General features: G+C 34.3%; 1 protein-coding gene across 13 annotated transcripts in view; it reads right to left on the reverse strand.

Annotated features, from left to right (window-relative positions):
* PAPD4 (poly(A) RNA polymerase D4, non-canonical) overlaps positions 1–22,094 on the reverse strand; it is a 63,821-nt gene that overhangs the window by 6,799 nt on the left and 34,928 nt on the right. For all 13 annotated transcript variants that reach the window (XM_013966730.2, XM_005685081.3, XM_018053672.1 and 10 more), the window contains 4 exons: positions 21,904–21,980; positions 21,388–21,516; positions 16,355–16,398; positions 9,668–9,804 (listed from right to left, as the gene is read on the reverse strand). In XM_013966730.2, the coding sequence (XP_013822184.2) occupies positions 9,668–9,804; positions 16,355–16,398; positions 21,388–21,516; positions 21,904–21,980 (387 nt within the window). The remainder of the gene's footprint in view (positions 1–9,667; positions 9,805–16,354; positions 16,399–21,387; positions 21,517–21,903; positions 21,981–22,094) is intronic.

The following is a 22,094-nucleotide window of genomic DNA, read 5'->3' on the forward strand; positions in this document are numbered from 1 at the left end:
TTCTATAACCACATTGCCAAACCAAACAAGATTACAGCAGAATTACACTTTGTGCTACTTAAGTAAGACATGTAAGACAACATTGAATACTAAAAATGAACTTTTTCCTGAGACTCCTTGTTTCAAATGTCAACTTATAAGACAGGTGAATCTGCAGTAGAATTAATACTGAAAACATTATGTTAAAAAAAAAAAGAGGTGGACTAATTTTTTCCTCTCAGACAAGTTTAAAATACTGAAACACCACATCCTGCTGTTAAACTAAAACTTTTACTTCCTTAAATCAAAGAACTCTTATTAAACTCAACCCCGAATTTCTAAACTGGATCACAGAAACATATGTGACACATTCAGGTTCACTTTTTTATCCCTAACCAGATATTATTTAATCTTCAACCTATAATCAGCCCAAATTATTATTTAAATGACTGTATCATCTGAAGTACTTCACAGAGGGGAAAAAAGAATATTTGAATCACTACTATTTAGACTGATTCAAACTACTGCATTTTTAAAGAACTTTTAAATATATCTAAATTATTAAATATTTCAAATCATAAAACATGATACATAACTTTTATACAATTTTTAATCTTATAGGTGAATTTCAATGTAGAATTCAAATGGTAATTTAGAAATATTTTTCCTACACATTTCCTTCTTTAAAACAGGCTCTAAACTAAGCCTTTTGTCATACCATATTTCTCTACTGTAACTTCCTTGCCATATGAAAATCTGTTATTGTCACTCAATAATTAAAGAATAAAATAAGACAATCTATAAAAGAGTAATGTTTCTGAAAAAAAAACACCAGATATTGGACTTAATTTAATCTACAACAGATTCAGTTCAGTTCAGTCGCTCTGTCATATCCGACTCTTTGCAACCCCATGAATCGCAGCACGCCAGGCCTCCCTGTCCATCACCATCTCCCGGAGTTCACTCAGACTTATGTCCATCAAGTCGGTGATGCCATCCAGCCATCTCATTCTCTGTCATCCCCTTCTCCTCCTGCCCCCAATCCCTCCCAGCATCAGAGTCTTTTCCAATGAGTCAACTCTTCGCATGAGGTGACCAAAGTACTGGAGTTTCAGCTTTAGCATCATTCCTTCCAAAGAAATCCCAGGGTTGATCGCCTTCAGAATGACTCGTTGGATCTCCTTGCAGTCCAAGGGACTCTCAAGAGTCTTCTCCAACACCACAGTTCAAAAGCATCAATTCTTCGGTGCTCACCCTTCTTCACAGTCCAACTCTCACATCCATACATGACCACTGGAAAAACCATAGCCTTGACTAGACGGACCTTTGTTGGCAAGGTAATGTCTCTGCTTTTGAATATGCTATCTAGGTTGGGCATAACTTTCCTTCCAAGGAGTAAGCGTCTTTTAATTTCATGGCTGCAGTCACCATATGCAGTGATTTTGGAGCCCCCCAAAAATAAAGTCTGACACTGTTTCCACTGTTTCCCCATCTATTTCCCATGAAGTGATGGGATCAGATGCCATGATCTTCATTTTCTGAATGTTGAGCTTTAAGCCAACTTTTTCACTCTCCTCTTTCACTTTCAAGAGGCTTTTTAGTTCCCCTTCACTTTCTGCCATAAGGGTGGTGTCATCTGCATATCTGAGGTTATTGATATTTCTCCCGGCAATCTTGATTCCAGCTTGTGCTTCTTCCAGTCCAGCATTTCTCATGATGTACTCTGCATAGAAGTTAAATAAGCAGGGGGACAATATACAACCTTGACGTACTCCTTTTCCTATTTGGAACCAGTCTGTTTTTCCATGTCCAGTTCTAACTGTTGCTTCCTGACCTGCATACAGATTTCTCAAGAGGCAGGTCAGGTGGTCTGGAATGCCCATCTCTTTCAGAATTTTCCACAGTTTATTGTGATGCACACAGTCAAAGGTTTTGGCATAGTCAATAAAGCAGAAATAGATGTTTTTCTGGAACTCTCTTGCTTTTTCCATGATCCAGTGGATGTTGGCAATTTGATCTCTGGTTCCTCTGCCTTTTCTAAAACCAGCTTGAACATCAGGGAGTTCACGGTTCATGTATTGCTGAAGCGTGGCTTGGAGAATTTGGAGCATTACTTTACTAGCATGTGAGATGAGTGCAATTGTGCGGTAGTTGGAGCATTCTTTGGCATCGCCTTTCTTTGGGATTGGAATGAAAACTGACCTTTTCCAGTCCTGTAGCCACTGCTGAGTTTTCCAAATTTGCTGGCATATTGAGTGCAGCACTTTCACAGCATCATCTTCCAGGATTTGAAAGAGCTCGACTGGAATTCCATCACCTCCACTAGCTTTGTTCGTAGTGATGCTTTCTAAGGCCCACTTGACTTCACTTTCCAGGATGTCTGGCTCTAGATGAGTGATTACATCATCATGATTATCTGGGTCGTGAAGATCTTTTTTGTACAGTTCTTCTGTGTATTCTTGCCACCTCTTAATATCTTCTGCTTCTGTTAGGTCCATACCATTTCTGTCCTTTATCAAGCCCATCTTTGCATGAAATGTTCCCTTGGTATCTCTAATTTTCTTGAAGAGATCTCTAGTCCTTCCCATTCTGTTCTTTTCCTCTATTTCTCTGCATTGATCGCTGAGGAAGGCTTTCTTATCTCTTCTTGCTATTCTCTGGAACTCTGCATTCAGATGCTTATATCTTTCCTTTTCTCCTTTGCTTTTCGTTTCTCTTCTTTTCACAGCTATTTGTAAGGCCTCCCCAGACAGCCATTTTGCTTTTTTTGCATTTCTTTTCCATGGGGATGGTCTTGATCCCTGTCTCCTGTACAATGTCACAAACCTCATTCCATAGTTCATCAGGCACTCTATCTATCAGATCTAGGCCCTTAAATCTATTTCTCACTTCCACTGTATAATCATAAGGGATTTTTCTTGGTAAGATATTGGCTTTTTTCATCAGTAATGGTAATGGACTGGTACTCATTTTTTTGTGACAAAGTTATTTTGAGACAACTGATTAAATTGGAAATGTAGTCTTCAACAACATTACAAAGAAAAACTCAAGTACAGCAAAGATAAAATGATGGGTCTGATACCACATGGCTGCTTATATGCTAAAATTAGTCAAATTAAGTGAAAAAATGGTATGTTTTTGGTCTTAGTAATTACTAAGGGCTGAGAAACAAACACTTTGTTAAGGATTTCAAATCCTGTACACAGAAAAATCTTGAATCCTAGAGTTCTGTTTTGACTGGCTTTTCTTCTGCTTGACCCTTTAAATGCTGATATTGAGACTTTGCCTTTTTCAATCTTCTTCAAATGCTAGACCACCGGTCCCGGGCTGGGCTTCAGTATTCTGATGTTTCTTTTCCTAAGTGTTTTTCTCCAGCTACTAAGCCCCAGACCAAAATTTACAACAAGATGTCCTGCAGACAACACTGTGCCCACATTTTCAGGACTGAATATACCCTGTCCACGGTCAACTATTAAAATCCCTCCCTTGCACATCCCTCAACTCTCTTACCTGCTCTTGCAGCACTGAACAACTATAACTAAATCTTTATTCCAATCCTTTCCCAAGGAGTGAAACAGGACTGGAGGAAAAAAATATGCAACCACGTTGACCTTTGAATTTATGATCACTTTAAATTCACGATGACTTAGCTCAAAAGAATCCTAAATGCTACTACGCAGCAGTCATCCTGTATTTCCATGGTTCACTCACTCCTTCACTCTTCTACATAACAATTCATACCTTGTCCTCACTTCTCAAATCTCCTCCCTCACACTCATTCCCCACTGATGTCCATGCTTCATTTCACTAAAAAAGTAAAGCAGTCAAAAGACAGTATCTACGAGTTCCCAGCACATCAGTCCACACTTGCCTGTACATAACTTTCCATTTCTATAATGAATCGTCAGTGCTTCTCCTCCATTTGTGGGATAGATTCCAATTCTTCTCTATTCAACAATTTACTTCAACTTGGACTTCCCTGGTGGCACAGCGGATAAGAATCCACTTGCCAGTGCAGGGGACATGGGTTTGAGTCCTGGTCCCGGAAGATCTCACATGCTGTGGAACAACTAAGCCCTAGTACCACAACTACTGAGTCCATGTGCTGCAACTTCTGAAGCCTGCACCTGAAGTCTGAGCACCACAATGAAGAGTAGCCCCCACTCACAAGAGAAAGCCCACACAAAGCAACCAAGACCCAGTGCAGTCATAAACAAATACAACTATTTTTAAAAATTTACAACTTTTCTGGTATCACCAATTTTACCATCAACATGGGTTACTTCTCCTTTCTAAAAACAAATACTCAACTCCACTTAATCCCTCAATTTCTACCCTATTGTTTCTGCCCCCTTTACAAGTATGTAAATCCCCCTAGAGAATTCACTATACCACCTGAATCTAAATCCTCCCCTCCCTTTCTTTCTTTTGCTCACACCAATAAGGCTTTTTGTCCATACTGTTACACTAAGACTGCTCCTGCCAAGGGTCCAGTAGCGTCCACATTGACCAATGTGCTTCAGTGGTTTTACTTCTCATTTTGTACTTGATCAATCAAAAATGCAACACAAATAATCACTCCTTCCTGCTCAAATGTTTCCCCCCTTTGATTCCAAAACACAACATTCTATTGGCTTCCCTCCTTTCTCAAGGAGTCTTCCTTTTTAGACTACCACACTATATATTAGTTCCTTCTCATACCTACATCTCATTTTTAGTTCCTCTTTGTATTATGACACTTTACAAATGAAAAGCATATGGGGACAAGAACTGGGGGAAGGGATAGTTAGGGAGTCTGGGATGGACATGTACACACTGCTATATATAAAATGGATAACCAACAAGGACCTACTGTATAGCAGATGGAACTCAGCTCAATGTTACGTGGCAGCCTGGATGGGAGGGGAATTTGGGGGAGAGTGGATACATGTATATGTATGGTTGAGACACTTCATTACCCACCTGAATCTATTACAGCATTGTTTGTTAATCAGCTATACCCCAATACAAAATAAAATGTTTTTAAAAAATAAAAAAACAGAAAACAGCAAAATTCTGTAAAGCAATTATCCTTCAACAAAAAAATAAATTTTTTAAAAATGAAAAAACATAAAACTCAAAAGCAATTCAATAGCTGTTAGTACTCTGCCACATTTGCTGGTGTGTATACCTACACATGTATATTCTGAACTAAACCATTTATTAAGCTCTAGCAGAGAGAAACTTCTTTTCTTAATCCTTTGGCATATACCTAAAGAATACGGCCATTCTCCTTTGTAACATTAGCAGCATTAAGACATTAATGTAACTCAAATGCCTTTTATAATTTCACCACCCCAATCAGACTGCAATCAAGCTTCATCCACTGTATTTGATTGTTCCATCTCTTTAATCTGGAAATGTTCCCTCCACTTTTTTAAAACTCCGACTTTTTGAGAAATTAGGCCAGTTGTTTCACAGAGTATCTACCTTCTAAATTGTCTCTCTCTCTTCACTGCATCACTTAAAACATTCATGTATCTTAACCTTATATACATATGTAAGACATCGGAGTATCTAAAGGTTTATTGATCTTTGGACCTTTTCTCTCTTCTAGTTATAGTCCCTTGGTTTTCTCAAAAAGTTTTCTAGCTTTTAAATCCCATCTACCAGATGAAAAACCCCTAAAACTGTGACGTCTCTCCTGCACTCTAGACTTACATATCCAACTCTCTACTTAAAATCTCTACTTGAATATTTTGTGGGTATCTCAATCTTAAAACATTAAAAATCAGTAATGTTTCTCCCTTGCTTTTTGGATTGCACGTAGGGGCATCTCTATACTTTGAGTTGCTTAGGTCTCAAACTTTTAAGTCATTCTTGGCTCTTCTCTTTCTCTTATGTCACATTAATCTGGTGCAAATTAAAACATAAGCAAAATCTGACCACTTTTCATCCACTTCCGCTGCAACCACTTTTATCTTACTAAGTCACATGGTTTCTCTTAGATTACCACAATACCTTCCTAAATAGTCTCCTTGCTTCCGCCTCTGGCTCTCTCTTCAGTTTACTTTCATCCAGCAACATGTTACAAACTAAATCAGATCAGATCATTTTTCTACTGAAACCCCTTCAGTGTTTTCCTACTTCAAGAGAAAAACTCAAAGTTATCAAAATCTATTACAAGACCCTACATGACATGGACTCCTGTAACTCTCTGACATCCTTAACACTCTGTTCCAGTCACACTGGTCTCTTCACTGTTCCTTGAACACGGGCAAACCTCCACCTCAGGATCTTTGCAGTTGCTCTTCCTTCTGTTTAGAAAGGTCTTCTCCCATGTAGACACATAACTCACAACTTCCTCTCCACTGGGTCTTTTTTTATAGGTCACCTTTTTGGTGAGAATATTCTCTATGTTAGGTATTAAATGGCAATACAGGTATTAAAACTGCAACAACTACGCACATCAGAATCTTTAAAAAAAAATTTTTTTTCTCCACTTACCACCATCTAACATAGTATACATTTTATTTGTTTATTGTCTGTCTCTCCGTGACTCTCTCTACATAAACTCCATGAAGACAGTTTTAACTGCCATATCCCCAGTGAACAGAAAATAGCCTGGAATAAAGTAAGCACTCAGTGATTTACTGATTAAATAAGGAATAAGTAAGAATAAGAAAGGAGATAGAAAAATTGGACCTTTCTATTTCCTTTTTTTTTTAAAAAAGTATGTATTTAAGTATATAAGTATGTACTTTTAATTCAACAGACTGACTAGCAGTAATGACGTGTGACTAGGCATCAAGAAAATAAAGGCAATTATTAAATAGATATCTTCTAAGGTTCCTAGAATCTCCAGTATCTATAAGTCTATAAGATATTTAAAACTTGAATTTTTCTTTTTCCTAAAATATGGGATGATTAAACTGACTGTATATTTATCCAGATTCCCTGAGCCATCTGACCCCCTTTCTCCTATATTGTCAGTTCCCCGCTTCTGGGTACATTTCTAGAAACTTGGCTTCATTTTCGTAATTTTCAGCAGCAAGGTTTAAGGAGCAAGCTGTGAGTGAAGTAGGTAAGAAAATCTTAGCAATTTTAAATGGCTGTATTAAAATCTCTGCAAAATTTATACCATGTACTCTAGCATCCTTTCACAGGAACTTAATTCTTTGTCTTTCAGTAAAGGGAATTTTTTAACTGAGTATCTCAAACTTCAGAAGAAATCCTTACAAACCCTTCTAATGGCTGTCAGAATTCCTAGAACAGGCACCTAGTTCATTACCATGGCTACACTCTTGGCTATGCTCCCTATCGTCAAATTTCTGAAAATATCTGGTATGAAACGACAATGCACTACCTGATCAAACAGGAGATGAACAGGTCACCTGAATCATGCATCGTAATAACAAGTGTATCTGAAAGCTCAAAACCTCTCTCCAAGCACCAGCATGCTAGGGCCACACCACACCACACAGCAAGCTCAAAGCGAACTAACACACAAATCTGAACGGCTATCATTCTGTTTCAGTCATTTCACTTGAAAAGCAGGTGATTTTCAAGGCATTTCCCTAGATGCTCTAATCCTAAATGCAACATGGCAGAAAAATACCTTTTGTCTATAAATCTCTTCCCTCTCTACAAACTTTCCCCAATATCTAATCAACATGACACCATAGATATGCTGATGCAGTCTAACAATTAAGCATGTGGCTTTGGAGTCACTGGAATCTGAGTCTTGGTTCTCTGGTTATCTAACTGTATCATCAGAGAACAAAGTTCACAAATTCCCAAAGCTTGAAATGGAGTTACTGTGAGGATTAAATGAGATAATACATGGGAATCACTCAGCATCTGCAGGGCACTAGGTAAACATTCATGAAACATTAGCTATTATCATTGTAACATCTTAAAAAGGTCTTAACTCCAGAATGATCTTCTCTTATGTCCCATATAGACTTAAATCTTTCCTCTATATTATCAAAGGCTCCTCTTTCCTTTATATTTTTGCTGCCTAGACTTATATTCAGGTCCTAATCATTTTTAACCTGGATTATTAAAACTTCATTCCTATTGAACTACTTGCCTTTAGCACTTTTCTTACTCCTTTTGTTAACCTAATTCAGTAATTTTTAAGTCACCTTAAGGATCTTTGACTTACATCCATAATCTTTATCCTTCAAAATGATTCTATAACAAGTATTTTCCAAGTACCAATTATCTGGCACTGGGCAAGGTAATGGAGACACAAACAAAACAGGTGGAAGTTTATTTGAAGGAATTTAAAGACTACGTCTTCAGGCCCCATGTTTCATCTTATATGAGTCAGGTTTCTTCAAAACTACTGTATGACAGCAGACAGTATCAACATTTCAGTAAAGTATCATAGTCAAGAGAGTGAATTTCGCATTCAAAATTATCTGAAATATTCCCCTTACTACCTGTGAGATTTTTGACCAGTTTCCTTACCTCTCTGTATGTCCCACTGGTAAAACAGGCATAAAATAACACCAACTCATGTAAACTCAATGAGATAATGCATATGATCTCCTTTGAACAGTTTTTCCCACCAAGTAATAGCAATTTATTACTCTTACTATTATTGTTTCCTTCTCCAAACCTTTCCAAAATAGTACCCTATGGTTATTGTACTCTCCTCCTCTAATGTTTTAACCACTCCTAAATTCTCTCATTCCCTCCTTCAAGCTTTCCCAAACTGATCAGAAGAGTTGCACACAATTCCTAATTCCACTCTATCTGGACTAAGAACTCCTGTAAGAACTTCCAGTTATGGCCAGCCCGATCATACACTTTACTAGTTCATGTCTACATATCACTCTCACCAAAAGATAAAAAAACGAGAAGTATTCTTTGATGTATATACCATACAAACACAACTATTTATCCAGATGATCTAGTATTAACTACATCTTTTTCCAAGTTTGTTTTAGCTTTTTTATTACAAATTTTAAGTTCCTATAAAATGTATATTCCAAATTATATAACATCTGCAAGGAGATCCAACCAGTCTACCCTAAAGGAGATCAGTCCTGGGTGTTCACTGGAGGGACTGATGGTTAAGCTGAAACTCCAATACTTTGGCCACCTGATGCAGAGAGCGGACTCATTTGAAAAGACCCTGATGCTGGGAAAGATTGAGGGCAGGAGGAGAACGGGATGATAGAGGATGACATGACTGGATAGCATCACCGACTCAATGGACATGGGTTTGGGTGGACTCCGGGAGTTGGTGATGGACAGGGAGGCCTGGCGTGCTGCAGTTCATGGGGTCGCATAGAGCTGGACACGACTGAGCAACTGAACTGAACTGAACTGACACAGGACCAATACATTTATTCAGGTCTTACTATGTAAAGAGATAGCTAAATATAAAAGGGGATCACTACTGAAATCAATCAGTCGTGTCTGACTCTTTGTGACCCCATGGACTGTAGCCCACCAGACTCCTCCATCCATGGGATTCTCCAGGCAAGAGTACTGGAGTGGGTTGCCATTTCCTTCTCCAGGGAATAGTAGGCTTACTAAACTATAATTTTTTTATTAGCTTGAAACAGGATTATCATTTTATAAACTATGCATTTCTGAACTAGTTTATAACAATGAAATTGATAAATACAGTTTCTGACCCAATTTGTAGCATTTACTTATAAAACAAATATACACAATTTGAAGTTTTACTTACTCAAATTCTGTAGCATAATACTTAAGAAAGCCCAGTAAGAGGTCCCCAAGGTTTGAGTCATTCTTTGAGAGGTAAGGAGGAACATTACATGGCGCTTGATGTACAAGGTGCAACTGTATAGAAGGACTGAAAGATTCCTATCAAAAAGAAAAGGGAAAATGTGTGAGGCCATTGAAAAACACAACCCCCAAAAATCTTATAAATCCTAACATAAGGCTGTCTGGAGAAGAGAGAATTTTCTTTATGCTGGCAATTTGGAAATTTGAAGATTTTCTCCCAGTAAAGATTTCAACAATGTATGGACTAAGCCAGAAAGAACCTAAAAAATGAAGATATTCTAATCCTCAACCGAGGTATATCACTCAGTTAACCAAATGAATTCTCATGGTAGCAAAAGATTTTTTAACTCATAAATAAAACCTTACAGTACATACCAAGATTCCATCCAATAAATATAGATTTCTTTATAAATATATCTCAAGGTAAGAGCTTTTTCTAACTGCCACTTAAAATTTCTCACAAAGGTCATAAAAGTTTAAGAGATAAATAGTACTGACACTGATTTTAAGATTTTTTACAATTTTATTTCATTTTTGTATGTTACATTTTAGAGGGAATAGAAATAATGTTCAACACGAAATGAACTTGAAAAATAAATCAGCAAGCAATATTGAGCTATTCCCTTTTAGTACAATATTCATAAAGAAGGATATCATGTGCTTGCATTCCAGGCCCAAAGAAGTCACCTATTAGAAAGAACACCAATGAGTACTTCTGGAATGCCATTCATTTTCGTATCTGATCTTTCCCTTGCTAATAGCAGCAAGTTATGGCTCTAAACTAAACTGAACTATAGAATTTCTCAAGTAATACATATCCATTATGTTAGAAAATACTTTTTCAGGTAATTTTCACAGTGCCCTCAATATTCTCCTTTGCCACCCAAGTAGAAACAGATTTAAAAACAAAACAACTTAACAAAAAGACGAATTGGTTAACCAGACATGAGAATGACAAATACATTTAAGGTTCTCAACTACCCAACAGACCAAACTTGGGTTTATGGATATTAATTGAATTAGTAAAATCTGAATAACCCCAGTAACATGGAGAAATAGCGTAGTGCACCTACTTAATGGTAGTCTCAAAATACATCAGTAAAAACAAGGGGCAAGAAAATAAAAACATCTCCTCCTGCCCCATTACCATAATTCTATCAATAATTTTAACTACCAAGAAGGGATTATCTTTCTGCCAGAAGAAAAATCTCTAAGCACAATCCACAAAGATGGCATTCCTAAAGGTGGGACTTGTCTCACATGTCTAATAGATTTACTGTTACAGTCTATGACCCAAGTAGAAAGACTAGGGGGAGTAGGCGACAAGCACTGACTTGCAGCAGCAGAAGGAAGAGCAGGCCTCTGACCTGACTTACTCTTCTTCTTCTCTTACGTGTTAAGCATAAAATTAGGCTTCGGACTTTATTTAAAAGTGTATAATTTAAATAATATTCTCCAGCAAATTAAACAATAAAGTATAAGTTCAAATGACAGGAAAAAGAAAAGTGGGTCACTGTTTAACAATTTCTGCTCTGAAAGCTTACTAATTTTTATTTCTAGCACTTAGCACAATAAACATTCAATTTACAAAATGACGCTGAAACACAGCAGCCATTTTCTCACCTGAAGTTAAAAACTCTGAACCTCCTTTAAAATTTCTATTTTTTTCAGTAACTTAAAGAAAGACATCAGTTATTGTGAGATTAAAACTACAGAGTTCTAAGACCTATTGTATTAAAATGCTGAAAGACCCTGGTCAGTGTTCTCTTAGCGCCACTGTTCTTTTTCAAGATCATATATAAAAAGGGTCGCATCATACCTACTGAAGGAGAACTAAAGGAGAAATACAAACAAACAAACAAACAAATAGGCTCCAATTAAAAGAAGCTACAAGTAAAAAGGAATTCTATTTAACCTTAAGTAATCCCCATTTTTGGTAATCATTCATATTACAGAAAGATTTTCTGCTTTAAGAAAAATTTCATCCAAGTTATTTCTTTAAAAGGAGCTCCCCAATTGCATTTACGTATTGAAATAGAGTATGTTTCTTCAGCTAGGATGAAGGTGGGCAGAGTTCAAGCTAACACATTAGAAAGCACAGAAAGAGTAATCGAAAAGCCAGAGAAATACAAGCAGCCTTTAGCACTACAATCTAAATCCACAAGAAAACAGTTTAGCCAATGCAATATAACACCTGTTTCTTACAGCATTTCTTCCCTTTGGATTATCGATATTTCCTGGTTTAATTTTTTTAACACAGAAAATATATTTATTATTTTTTAAGGTTCTGTCTTATTTTGGGCTTCTGATACCCAAATATGCAATGACTTAATTCCTAAAAACATTTTCCAAATGATATTTAAATGCTGAACATACGTATCTTCCATTTCTCTTCACAATACCAAAGTAAGAAAAATTTAAATAAGTAATCTCTTGAAAAACATCTGAAAAGTTTGTTTCTGTCCATACAACTGCCTAACAAAAACACCTTTTGCCAGACTCCATCACTTTTTGAGGCTGTGTCATAATCTTCAAAGTCCAAAATGTGGGCAATTAGGCACTTTCTGGACTACATTAAACCGGGTTAACTGTTCTTTAAAGAAACGGATAGCTTAAATGAAAGATGACTGTTTTCCATCTCTAGGCAAAGAAATATAAGCTGTGCAATCTTCTAAGAATATGAATTACTAAAGCCTAGAAAGAAATGTTGAAGATCTCAAAGAAAAGGATAACTGATACAGAGCATTTAAGTGGAGTTATACGTGAATAGAAAAAGAACTAAATGATACACTGAAGTTCTACCAAGATTTAACTATACGCAGATTATCACTAATCTAGTGATGTATATTAAAGATTGATAATTAAATTTCCTTTAAACTTTATCTGATATGAGATCTTCCAACTTTTGAAAGGAGTTAAAGTATTTAACACAAAATAGAAGTACTATTATGAAGTGGTGAAGAGCCTGAGTTCTGGAGTCAGGCCTAGGTATGAAACCTCGTTGTTCCATTTAGCTACATGAACTTAACCAGGATACCAAGCTTTCCAAAGGTTAAGCTCCTTCATCCATAATACAAGGAAAATACCATTCACAGGGCTGTTTATACAATTATACGATACAATGTATATGGAAAGAGAAGTAACAATAGTATTACCTACTTATTAATTATTCAGTATATGCCAGGCATCATCATTATTTTAACTGCACATCTACAATAACACACTATGGTTACCTCGAGCAACTCTCAATATATTAATTTGGAACTAACTTTGGTTTTTGAAAATAGGAAGATATCACTAGGGAAGGAAACAAATGTAAGTTGTCTTGATAAATCTACTTAGCGTGAGGTAAATCTCATAAAATGCTTACATTAAAATAAAAATCCCTTCATATACTTAATCTGAGTTTATATATTTAAACTTCTCAACTTCATTTCTTTAACTCAATAGTAAACATTCTGTTCTCTGTCACTGATGTTGCTTTTTTAAGTCAATAATTAGGAAGTAATAATCAATAATGCTATATATTGTGATATAGTTTTCAAAGATAAAGGATGTCTATTTTATCCTTTTCTTTCATAATAAAATATCACAACTGAATTGAAATATTACACTAACTTTTTAATTAATATTTTCTAAATTTTGAAAAAAACATGAAAATGACAAAAAATAATATATTGAACAATATATTTTTAATCCTATTTTAATTATATCAGAGAAGCTCAAAATTTAAAACGTTCTTCCCTTGTAAAGTAATAGGAAAGTTTTTCTGTCACTGTAAAGTTTTTTTAATTATTCTCAAATTATAAGCTGAAATTTTGTCGTATCAGCTTTTCTTAAAGGAAGGTATACAAATACATCTGTATAGGAACAATTAGACAATAAATAAATAAAATGTTGTAAGCAACACAAATTGACTACTACTATCATTCTGCCTTTCCCCAGGCAGCATAGTATAAAGAAAAAAAAAACAGTTATTGCATTCATAATTTGTGACTAAACAGCCTGGATCAATCATGTAACCTTTCTAAGGAGAATACTGTGTATCTGCTTAGGACTGAAGATACTGTATATAAAGGTTGTATGTTCTGATATAAATAAGTGGAAGTGAAAGTCGCTCAGTCGTGTCTGATTCTTTGTAACCCCATGGACTATAGCGCATGCAATTCTCCAGGTCAGAATATTGGAGTGGGTAGCCTTTCCCTCCTCCAGGGGATCTTCCCAAGCCAGGGATCGAACCCAGGTCTCCCACATTACAGGCAGATTCTTTACCAGCTGAGCCACAAGAGAAGCCCTCTGATATAAAATAAATAATAAATAAATGATAGTGACTACTAGTAATAAGAAACAAGCTAATTTAATTGCTCCATCAGATGGACGAATGAAAAAAATTCTCCCTGATTGGCTTACAGGTTTCATACAATACAAAAAACCTGCGGAGCGGAAGAGTGGGTATTAAGTCCTTATCCATGTAAGTATCAATCTTATAGTAAAAGTAATGTGGCTTAAATATTTAGGACAATGTAACCACACATGAAAGCAAGTTAAGATATTCTTAAGTCTAGCAGGGCTTGCTATTAATACTTTGCAAAGCCTTGGAGCTGGGCTAGTACGAAATCTATTTCCCGGTTACAGGTGTAGAAATAAGATGATTAGCGAAACAGGGTGGAGAATATAGGTTTAGAGGTAGTGCATGTGAACAGAAATCAGGACCCAGTGATGGGAGAAAGCTAGGTGATTAGAAAAATGAAACACAGAAATAAAAATGAGGCTCTTAAAAACTAGAATACACTAGTAAGAATTTGAGTATCTTATCATAAAAGTAATGCTTCTGTTTCTCAGCATAATGCTATTTATTAAACTGAAACTTAATTAGCATTTATATTAGTAAAAAGAGTTCCAGATAGTACAGCATTTTAAGTAAGATTTCCACAGAAGCATCTTTCAAAACACAATAATAGATTCTTCAAAGGATAAGTTAAAACTATTAAATCCTGTGTATATTGAACAATATATGCAGCTCTTGCTACACTGAAACCTAGGTGTTTAGAGAACAATAAAGTTGGGATAATAAATGAAATAGGAAACACCCAGTCATTATCTTTGACTTTTCAGTATGAACTAAAAAATTAATAATTTATAGAGGGAAGAAAATGTTCAAGAATAGGTCCAAAAGTTCACATTACTTACATTTCTACACTTTCTGAAGTCTTCTTTGTCATACTACTTTAAAAAAAGCATAAATACTGATCCCCAGCTATACTATACATTCATTATAACAGTTCTTCATAGCAGAAATTTATTTTTAAAAGGAGGAAGATGAGACAGATTCCAGAAGGTTCTTCTTATTAAATGGTCTCTTCTCATAGATGACCCCCCATGAACTGAGAGGCCCCCACTGCAGCAAGACTCTATTTACAGTGAACCAGTATTATCCAGCACCTCACATGTGAGCATTACAAGAATAACTGATGTTCAAAAACAAGAACACCACTTCTCAATCATCAAAGATTATGTTATATTTAATTTAGATTCTATGTCAATATATTTATTATATTTTCTCATACATATAAAATATGTTCTTTGAAAAACTTTGATCACTCAACAGGGATGTTACGTTTCCTATACAACATGACTAGTAAGTTTAGAAAACTATTCTTAAAAGTTTATGAATTAACAGGTAAAAAATGTGGTTTTAAAAGGCTGGTTAAACATTCTACGCAAGCAGCTTAAATAATATTTCCAAAAAAACCAGGAACAAGAATGACTATGGAGGAAAACAGAAATGGTAAGACTTATATAAATAAAACAAAGAAACAATGAAATCTGGGGAAAAAAAAGAACATTAAAACTAGAAAAGAAAAAAAATATTCATATAGATTATTAATATGTACATTACCTAGGTTTCTCTAAACTCAAACTGAGTATATATTTAACTTTTTCTAGTAGGCACACTTCATTTCTTGAGGGTTTCTAATTAACTTCACCAGGATTCTTAATAATGTACACACAAGGACAGTGTACATGTTACCTCTTAGAATGTTACTTGATAAGAGCAGACGAAACATTAAAAAGTTATCCAATTGTTCAACTTCTTAGCGCACATGGAATTCTATCATCTCAACTTGCTTTGTTTGTAGCAATGGTTCCTAAGGCTCACCTGACTTCACATTCCAGGATGTCTGGCTCTAGGTGAAATTTTTTCCCCTGATTTCAAATTACACGTATGTTACGCTGTAAAACTTCTGAGCTACTAAAGAAATGTTCTAAAATTATATTTTAAAGTAACATGAAAAAAACTGGTCTGAGTTCAAATGTGCTTTCACCAACTAAGTATATTTAATTCCCATTAATGATAATCATGAGTGTTATACAAAAAGTTCCATCATTAACATAAAGGACAAGACTGTCTGCTAATAATCAAATGAAATAGCAGAGACTTCCAAAAAATTATATGAAACATTTTTAACATTCTAGTGGTCAATGTTTACCTCGGCCTATGTAGAAAATATTATCATAACTTAGAAGGTAACTATTTCTACTTTTATATTCACAATAATATTGCACATAATAGTTCCACATATACTTGTCATAACAGGTATTATAATAATTTATAAGAAACACTTACTGGGTAAATTTTTTGGATGGATGGAAGGATGGGTTCAGGTAAGGCTATAAAAAGAAAAAGTTTAAAGCTGCTGTGATTCATGTAATTCATTTTACAAAGCAATAATTTGTCAGCTACCCCCAGGTAAAAGACTATATGGGTTTATGTTAAAATTCAACAGTTTTCACATATTTTGTGAAATTAACTCTGATCCCTAAAAATTAAAATTCAAAATATATCAAAGTTGACATTTTAAGGTCTATTAATAAGTTATGTATGCTTCTATGTAAAACAATGTTCCTTACATGGTTTTAGAAAAATAGATCATCAATAAATGGACACACATTTGGTCCAACATTAGACACACACACAAAATAAGCAAGACAAGGATTGTGCTACAGATATTAAACAGACATTGTTAAGATGGTTGTAACTATAAAAAAAAAAAACTTTGAAAGTACAGTCCAATGGCACTACATCGTAAGAATAACAGTTCTATCCTGTTTATTATTTAATTTCTTCTAACAATAATATCAAAATTGAGATAGTTTTAGAAAATTGATCTATTGAGGAAAAAACTGAAAAAAATCTTCAGCTTCATTTATATATTTTAAAAAAGAAAACCTCAGCAAAGTTTAGAAATCTAAATCAGGAGATCTGTACCAATCCACTATAAAATAAAATTTTATACAAAAGAATCACTATCTTCATATGTCACTGTATTTTTTAACTGCCACTCTTCACCCTTCAATAGCTTTCCCCAAATCCAACTTCATTAAATGCATTAACTGTAATTTCACATCATTATAATGGAATAACACGAAAGGCAAAGTGCTTAACACTTACAATACAAGAATGTCTTGAATATGATAAGATACAAATAATACATTTATAAGAGTTCTTTAAGATTAAAGACCAATACAATACTGCATAGTAAACTATGTGCTTAAGAATTATAAATACATTATATATACAGCTGACCCTTTAAGAATTCAGGGGTTAGGAGTGCCAACCCCTATACAGTTGAAAATCTGCATATAACTTTATAGTTGGCTCTCCATATCCAAGGTTTTAAATCTATAGATTCAACCAACTATAGATCATGTAATAAATACTGTGCTCTCTCTCTCTCTCTCTCTCTATATATATATATATATAAATCTGTAAGCAGACCCACACAATTCAAACCTATGCTGTTCAAGGGTCAACAGTAATTAAATAAATTCAGTAACAAAGAATCATTAATTCACTTTTAACCTGCTGTTTAGCAAAAATCTTTAAATAAGTACTGGAATACATTAATGAACACAAAATCAACCATTATGATCAATTTACATGGTCCCCAACTATGATTATAAATGTGTAAATTTTTACCACATAGTACAAAGTAGGATGCTTTATTTAAATATCTTTTCTGTATCACACTTCACACCCAAGTTGAAAATTAGAACAAAATAATGAATAAAATAAAATTAGAATAAATTTCCATGATAGTATGGAACGCTCACAATATATGACTAAGAATATTAGGGGAAAAAAACTCACTCATTACTTACCAGAATCACCCTGAGGAAGTAAGGCTACATATTTTCTTTCCCTAAAGGCATTCAAATGCTCAAATTCTAGAAGACCCTACAAATAAACTCAAGCCCCAGTCACTTAATCTTAAAAGTCTCTGTATTTGTCTAACATTTTAATAGCATTTTAATAATTTTCATTATAACACAGATGTCAAATTGAAAACTCTTACTAGAAATTAGTTTAAGTCTAGAAATCTAAATTCTATACCCACTGAACACTCCCAGTAAAATAAAAGACTGTAGAAAATTTTTTAAAAATATTATCTCATTCTAGCGACAGAATCATAACTAGAATGCTAGGAGAGAAAAATAAACACAAACCACTGGAAGAGGGTCTTTCAATAGATAAAGAGTCTTCAGAACTAAGCAGTGTGGAAGTTTTTGAGGGCAGGGTTATCGTTCAATAAATCCTTGCCTTAAAGATATACAAATACTAGTCATTAGAGAAGCACTTAATGTACTCTGGCAATTATTTATCAACGCTATCCTGATAGTAACCGCGAAACATTTAGTAGCTTTTCCAAATATTTTATTCCAAAGCAATATAGATTCTGGAAGAATCTCTGTAACATCTATTATGACATCTATTTTGAAGTCATAATATTTTGCTCTCTCAAAAGCAAAATAAGACAAGTTTATTATTAAAAGATATGATCAATCGATAGTACCTTGAACAGATTTAATCTATACAATTTTACTTTGCCTGTATTTCGAATGAGAGCTTTCTTGTCGGGCCTTCACTAATTGATACACATTCACGTTCCATGCTAATTCAACAAAGATTACACTAATTAAAAGAAAAAAAGCAGATCCTCAACAACACTAAACAACCACTAATTTTGAAAATGCAAGAACAATTTAAAAATGCCCAAAGATAGATCTATACCTGGTAACATGGTAAATAGTCCACGACTATTCATTCGCTCATATTATTGTTTCTAACCAATTGACACTTTCGCCTTTACTATTAACTCAATATTAGATTGCTAGTAAACTCTCTTCTCAATGAGTTTTCCCCTCATGCTTTCATGAGTCACATTTTCAAGCATACGTAGTTTGTAACTGGGGCTTCCCAGGTGGCTCAGACAATAAAGAATCTGCCTGCAATGCAGGAGATCCAGATTCTATCCCTGGTTTGGGAAGATCCTCTAGAATAGGGAATGGCTACCCACTCCAGTATTCTTGCCAAATTCCACAGACAGAGGAGCTTGGCATGCTACAGTCCTGATTGTTGAAATTTGTGCTAGGAAATGCATTAGTTAACTTTTTCAACCTTTCTACATAGAGAGGACCCATTTCCTTTCTCTGTTCATGGCAGAAAAGACATTAAAGCATTTAAAGTTAAGTGAAACTTAAGGGTCATCTAATCTAACTATTAGTGTTACAGATGAATATTAAGGCCAGCGAGGTAGAATTACTTGGCCAAAATCACAAAATTAGTTAACTGTGGCAGAGCTAGAACTGCTCAATACACCTGAAGACTCTTGCATGACAAGAAAAGCAATTACTTATTTCTTCTAGGGAGGAAGGGGTTAAATCTGCCAAAGTACAGAATTACACAGTAAGTCTGGGTAGCTGATGTCTTTTAACAAATACCTAGAAATGGCTGATTAGAGTGCCATAAATTACTAATCACCTTAGTAAATAAGACCACTTTATCAAGAATAAAATATATTTAACAAAATCTAAACCAAATTTTAACATGATTTTATTACACTGGTAAAATACTAATATTTGAATTTGTCTTTTTTTTGGCCAAGTTGCACAGCATGAAGGATCTTAGTTTCCCAATCAGTTATGGAACCCAGGTCCTCTGCAGAAGTGTGGAGTCTTAACCACTGGACCACCAGGGAAGTCCCACTAATATCTGAATTATTGCTTACAAAACCTCCATGGGGCCTCTGTGATTAAAGTACATTTCCTAAAAAAGCAATCAAATTAAAATTTCTAATGTAACCCAAAAGAATGGAGGGATAGGGCACATATTGTGAATGTTAGTACATGTTATATGTTTTAGTCAAATCTAATGTTTAAACCACAACTAAAACTAAAAAATGAATAGACACTAGGTGCTAACACATAAGTGTTAACCATATTATTCTTCATATATTTTATAAAATAATTATTTCTAAACAATTCCATTTTTCATGAAAGTAAACTGCAATCCACAAAAGAAACTTAAGGGGCATCAGAGTTCACTATAAAAGCATCAAAGGTAATATGTTCCACACTGAACTATAAAACTGAACAAAAATAACTAGTGATATGTATAGTAGCATCTCAAACAGCCAACATCATGTTTCAAATCGCTTTGGAGTGGCAAATCAATCATTAAACTAGGATATATCCAAGACTGTTCAGCAACAAAAATATTATAATTAGCTTGAAATAGCTAAAAGAATATCCAACCTTTCTGATCATCACTGAATCACAAAATTTTGGCCCATTTAAACTATTTCACATCTCTCTCAGAATCTGAAAAAAATTCATTTGATTTCATTGTTCAGCTAAAAATATACTTAATATATATTATAAAATATCTATAAGTAAAGTAATATATAAAGAAAATATATAGACTACTGTCTATAAATAACCCCAGATAAATTTCTGGCATATACCTTTTTAATATTTGTATACATATGAATATATACACATTCACAGCAACTATTTTTTGAATAAAATTGGTATTTTATTGTGCATGACAGCATACCATGAGTTTCCTATTTCAATAACTTTAAAACATGACTTTTAGTGTTCATATAAATTTAATATTAGGAATTATTTTTAATCTTTTATTATTTCAACAAATACCATGAAAATAGCCTTATATAAATTCATATAAACATCCCTCATTATTTATCTGAGGATAAATTTCTAGATATGAAATCACTGAGTGAAAGGGTATAAACACAAATATTATTACAGCACTGCTTTCTAAACTGTGAAACATTAAGCCAGAACACATCACAGCCTAGACATACGACTGGTAAATGGTCTTACGTTAACATCAAGTATTTCATCCAATCTCCATGACAGCACATAGAAATTAAAGCTCCTTTAAACCAACAAGAAAATCATTTTTTAAAAAAGGAAAATAATTTAATTCCTGGCTCAAGTGAAAAATAAAAAGAACATCATGAATGGTGCTTGAGTTTATTTTCACAGGCTTCTGAATATTCATCTGGCTTAAGACAATGGGTCCACAATACAGTGGTGAAAGTTCTTTGAATACTAAAGAAAATATAGGAAATTGTCAAAATTTTTAAATACAGTGAAACTTCTTTATAATGTTTTCCAGGGGTAACATTACCTAAAACATTTGTTCAAAGCAGAAAAGTAGGAAGGTTTTTATGTGCCTTAGAAAAAACCTTTTAAAATGACATCTGAATATAAGATCAACAGGAAAGACACCATAATCAAGTTTAACTGCATTTCCATTTTAAAAATTATTTTTAAAAAACATGTAATACTTACTTTGTAAATAGTGCAAAACCATCAGTACAAGACTATAGCTGCTTAAAGTACCGCGACTGGCGTCATTTATATCATGGTGACTGGCCCACTTCTTAATCACCAGTACTAACGGACGAACTCGATTTTCAACTGAAAGTAAAATTAAAACTTAAAAATGGTAAAAAGACATTTCTCCTTTCAAGTTTCTTTGAAAGTTTACATTATTTCCCAACTCCATGCCAATAGAAAGAGCAATCCCTCCTGTGATTAAACATTTTGCTTACCATAAATGTCTTATTTCTATATAAAACATACTTTAGTTACTTTTTTAAAATTACCAACTATCAAAATTCATTTTACTGAGCTATATATAACTCTGGTGGTATGTGATTCAGTGTAGTAACACATTACATATATAAGAAAGTGAGACATATTGTACACAAACATAATTAAAGAGGTGTCACACATCTTTATAAAGGAATAAAGGATAAACAGAGAAGGTAATAATTATCTGAAAATAAAGACAAGAAAACTTACGGTATGCATAAGTTCTAAGAAGGAATGTGTTTCTTATTCCAACAATATTGTTTACATTCAAGTCGAACTCCACACAACTATTTTCCCAAAAAAAAAGAAAAATTTCAGCTCAAGTACAAATTTAACTAACTCCCTAGTAACTAAATTTATATCCATCCATTCATCCAATGATACAAAATGTCATGGGCCCA

This window comes from Capra hircus, chromosome 10, assembly GCF_001704415.2.
Source record: "Capra hircus breed San Clemente chromosome 10, ASM170441v1, whole genome shotgun sequence".
Taxonomy (NCBI): domain Eukaryota; kingdom Metazoa; phylum Chordata; class Mammalia; order Artiodactyla; family Bovidae; genus Capra; species Capra hircus.